Source organism: Rhododendron vialii, chromosome 6a, assembly GCF_030253575.1.
Source record: "Rhododendron vialii isolate Sample 1 chromosome 6a, ASM3025357v1".
Classification (NCBI taxonomy): domain Eukaryota; kingdom Viridiplantae; phylum Streptophyta; class Magnoliopsida; order Ericales; family Ericaceae; genus Rhododendron; species Rhododendron vialii.
This window is the reverse complement of record NC_080562.1, coordinates 25,534,217-25,537,811: the sequence shown is the minus strand read 5'-3', so window position 1 is coordinate 25,537,811 and position 3,595 is coordinate 25,534,217. Positions and strand designations below refer to the sequence as shown.

Here is a 3,595-nt window from a genome sequence, read left to right as displayed (position 1 = left end):
GGAGCAACGTCTCAATTGGTACATGGCTTGTTCTGATCCATATTCATCATCGGGGAGCCTCAAGGCCACAAATTAAGGAAATTCGACAAGTCCAAATTGGGGTGTCTACAGTTGCCCCTCTTTGGACGGCGCTTGGCATCATGTTTGGATGCGAGTGTCGCCCAAAGATCGAGAGAACCCAATTCGAGCCAAATCAAATCCTCAATTTACGAATCAAATGCAAATAAAAAGCATATGAGCACTCAATGCATGAGGTCGGGTCTTTTCAGACTGCCTACGTACCCCGTTTGTAGGGATCAGACCAGCGTAGTTCTTTGGGGCAAATGCAAACACGTGTGATGCATGCATTTGAAAGAGATCGACAAATGCTTTGATAACGATAGAAACAAGAAATGGGGCCCATCCGTTACTCTGTTTGGTGGATAAAATGATGAAAGAAGCATTACGCGTTGGGTACAACTTCTTGCGAATACATCGACGATGGTAGAATTTAGGAAACTTTTATCGACCACTAAGCGGAACTTTTTTGGCGAATGAGGATGATCCAGAATAAATCGCGAAATAAAATCCATCGTCAATTGCTTCGTCTCGACTCGGACTTAAACGGGACTGAGATTGATTTTGTAAAAATTCTTGAAGGACAATAATCATTTACCACGGTGAAATGCATGAGCTTATGAAAAGCGACAAAAAGAGCCAAGCACCGAGGACCCACTCCCGAGCGCTTGGGAGTGGTGTCGAGCGCTCGGAACCATTGCTGGGGTCCACCGCCCCTTCATCTACCTCTTTTGATTCGGGGGTTAAAACCCTGGTTCTCGAGCACTCGAGAACCAGACCGACCGATCTCATCTCTTTCGACCGCTCTCACTCTCTCGACTCTCTCAGTCTCTCACTCTCTCGACTCTCTCAATCCTCTCCCAATCCTCTCTATCTCTCGATCTTGGTATGGCGAGGGGGAACGAAGACGGGGCGGTCGGCGGCGGCGAAGGGACGGAGGTCATCGGTCAGGAGGTCACCGCCGGTGCCACGGTTTCACGGTGGTGGCAACCGGGGGGAATGGTGGTGGCACAAGGGTGGAGCCCCGTGGCGGGGACGCCACGGCCGATGCCACGGCCGGTGCCATGGCGGTGGCGGCTGCTGGTGACCCGGGGGTCGCCGGAGGGAGTTCAATGGCAGCCGCTGCCGGTGAGGGTGCAGAGGTGGCAGCAGTAGAGGGCTCCGGCAGCGGGGTCGGAGGTTCGGGCAGGCCTCTCACTCCTACCGTGGAGGAGTTGTTTGCGGCTGCCGAGCGGGCGAGCGACGGGGGGATAGCTGACCTCGGTGGTGAGGAGGTAGTTGTCGGACAGTTCAGCGAGATGCCGGTGCTGAGGACGGCGACGGTGTTGGAGCCGAGGAGTGGGGATAGCGGGATCGGGTCCTCACGCCATGTTCCCTTCGCGGACGGGGACTTCCTAGAGGACGCGGAGCGTCGGGATGTCTTGGACGCGCTTGGTCTCGACTTTGTGGTTGCAGCGGTGCTGAGGGACGCTAGCACGCCTGAGGACCGGGCTTCGGCGTCGCTTTTAGGGGATTTACTGAGCGAAGCGGGCTCGGGCGCCCAGGAGGTGGTTGTACCGGAGGCGGAGGCGTTGGGAGGGGATAGGGTGGATGATAAGGCGGCTGCTGAGGTACGAGTTATCGCGGTGGACGAGGCGAAAGCCTACTTGGAGGAGTGGCAAGCCTACTTGGCGAAGGAGCGGCCCGAGTTCACTCCGGCTGCGTATGCTCCTCGACTACACCTCTTCGAGCCTGTGGGGATGACGGCTTACGTCCCCGGCTACGCTGACTACTCTGAGGAGATGCTCCTTCAGGACCGGGCTTCACACATCTCCTCTGGCTGGGTCACGGTGAGTTTTCGATCACTATCTTTTCTTGAATCCCGCAATTTACTTCAAATTTTATTTCATGCTTGAGATCTAATGCTATTTTCTTGCTTTGTTGAAACAGAGCACGACGGACGTGTACGGCCACGGGGGCTCAGCCAGCTCACTGGCGCACTTCAGGGCCTTGCCTGAGAGGGTGCGAGCACTGGTGGAGGCAGCAGGGTTTGGACCCTTCGTACAGCTGCTGACAGTGGTGAGGGTGGACCGGGTTGTGCTTACAGCGCTGGCGGAGAGGTGGTGGGACACCACCAATACCTTCCACTTTTGGTTCGGGGAGATGACAGTGACGCCACTCGACTTCGCGGCGATCACAGGGCTCAGGGTTGGAGGAGACCCGATCCCTTACGACTCGAGTCTGGTGCTGGACGACGCGGCTCTGAGGTGGTTCCTCGGGCGAGTGCCATGCCACAGCGGGGGGATGGCAGCTTACGGGCAGTTCGTGGAGTACTGGGACCACGAGCCTGCGACCGACGAGGAGGCGGCCCAGATGGCTCGGGCATACTTGCTATACTTGTTCGGGGCTTCTCTGTTACCGAACAGGCGTAGCCGGGTGCACCTGTGCTATCTAGCGGGCTTGGTCGACTTGGGACAGGCGGGACGCTTCGACTGGGGAGGTGCTGCTCTGTGCATGCTCTACTGTCTCCTTGGAGCTGCTTCTCGCGGGGTTGGAGACACAGTTGGATGGTACTGGCGGGTGTTTGAGGTATAACTTTGAATTATTGCTTTTGAATTACTTTCGACTGCTTTTCGACTTGAATTATACATTTGAGATTGATTTGACTTGAATTACGAAACTTGCAGCTTTGGGCTTACGAGGTTCTCGGGATGTTCCCACCCGAGAATACTTGTACGGACTCGAACTTACTTCCATGCGGCTTAGCCTGGGGTAAGGCGTACCGGAGAGCGAAGGAGCGACGAGGGGAGGTGATGACTTTCCGGCGTTGGCTGGATAACCTGACAGGGGTTGTGGTATGATCGACATCTCTTGCTTTTCTTTTATCAAAATTTTCGGCGAGTAGATTTATGAATGAATCCAAAATTTGAATTGCAGGTTCGCTGGGACCGGTGGGCGGGGATGGAGGCTGACTTCCTTCCGAGGAGTCGGGAAGTGACACGGAGCAGGGTCCTACTGGAGTGCCCTCTGGGCTGGCAGTGGTACCTGGGGGATCGAGTGACTCGATAGTCACTTGGTCTTTCAGCGTTTGTGGTTCCCGGGCTGCTTCCTCCACGAGTGCAGAGGACTGAGTCCTACACTCGCGCTGAGCTTGAGCTGTTCACCGTGCCGGACACGGATCTGGAGAGGCACCTGCGACGCTCCTTGGACTACGCTGCTTATGCGGATCGGTACCTGGCAAGGAGCTTGGGGGTGGAGAAGAAGTTCGAGAGACGGGTAGCTGGAGTGGGAGCTTGGAGGGACAAGGGCGGAGCGCGGAGCCGCGGTGGTCGCTCTACACGGGGTCGGGGACGAGGTGCTAGAGCCCCTGCTGGTGGGCGAGGTGCGGGTGCTGGAGGTGGGGGAGAGGGGAGCACGAGGGTCCCAGAGACCGCGGAGGCTTCGGTACCACCGGCGTTGCCAACGCTGAAGTGGACTATAGGCGTGACGAGTTCGTCAGGCGCACGGGAGGTGATCAACGTGCCACGTCTCCCACAGCCGCCGATGCGGTTTCCTGCTC

General features: G+C 56.9%; 1 protein-coding gene across 1 annotated transcript; it reads left to right on the top strand.

Annotated features, from left to right (window-relative positions):
* The first annotated feature begins 1,121 nt into the window (after positions 1 to 1,121).
* LOC131328530 (protein MAINTENANCE OF MERISTEMS-like) lies at positions 1,122 to 3,283 on the top strand. The gene is made up of 4 exons (XM_058361468.1): positions 1,122 to 1,886; positions 1,987 to 2,625; positions 2,724 to 2,891; positions 2,974 to 3,283. The coding sequence occupies exons 1-4, from the start codon at positions 1,122 to 1,124 to the stop codon at positions 3,103 to 3,105; spliced, it is 1,704 nt and encodes a 567-aa protein (XP_058217451.1). The 3' UTR covers positions 3,106 to 3,283.
* Positions 3,284 to 3,595: the final 312 nt, after the last annotated feature.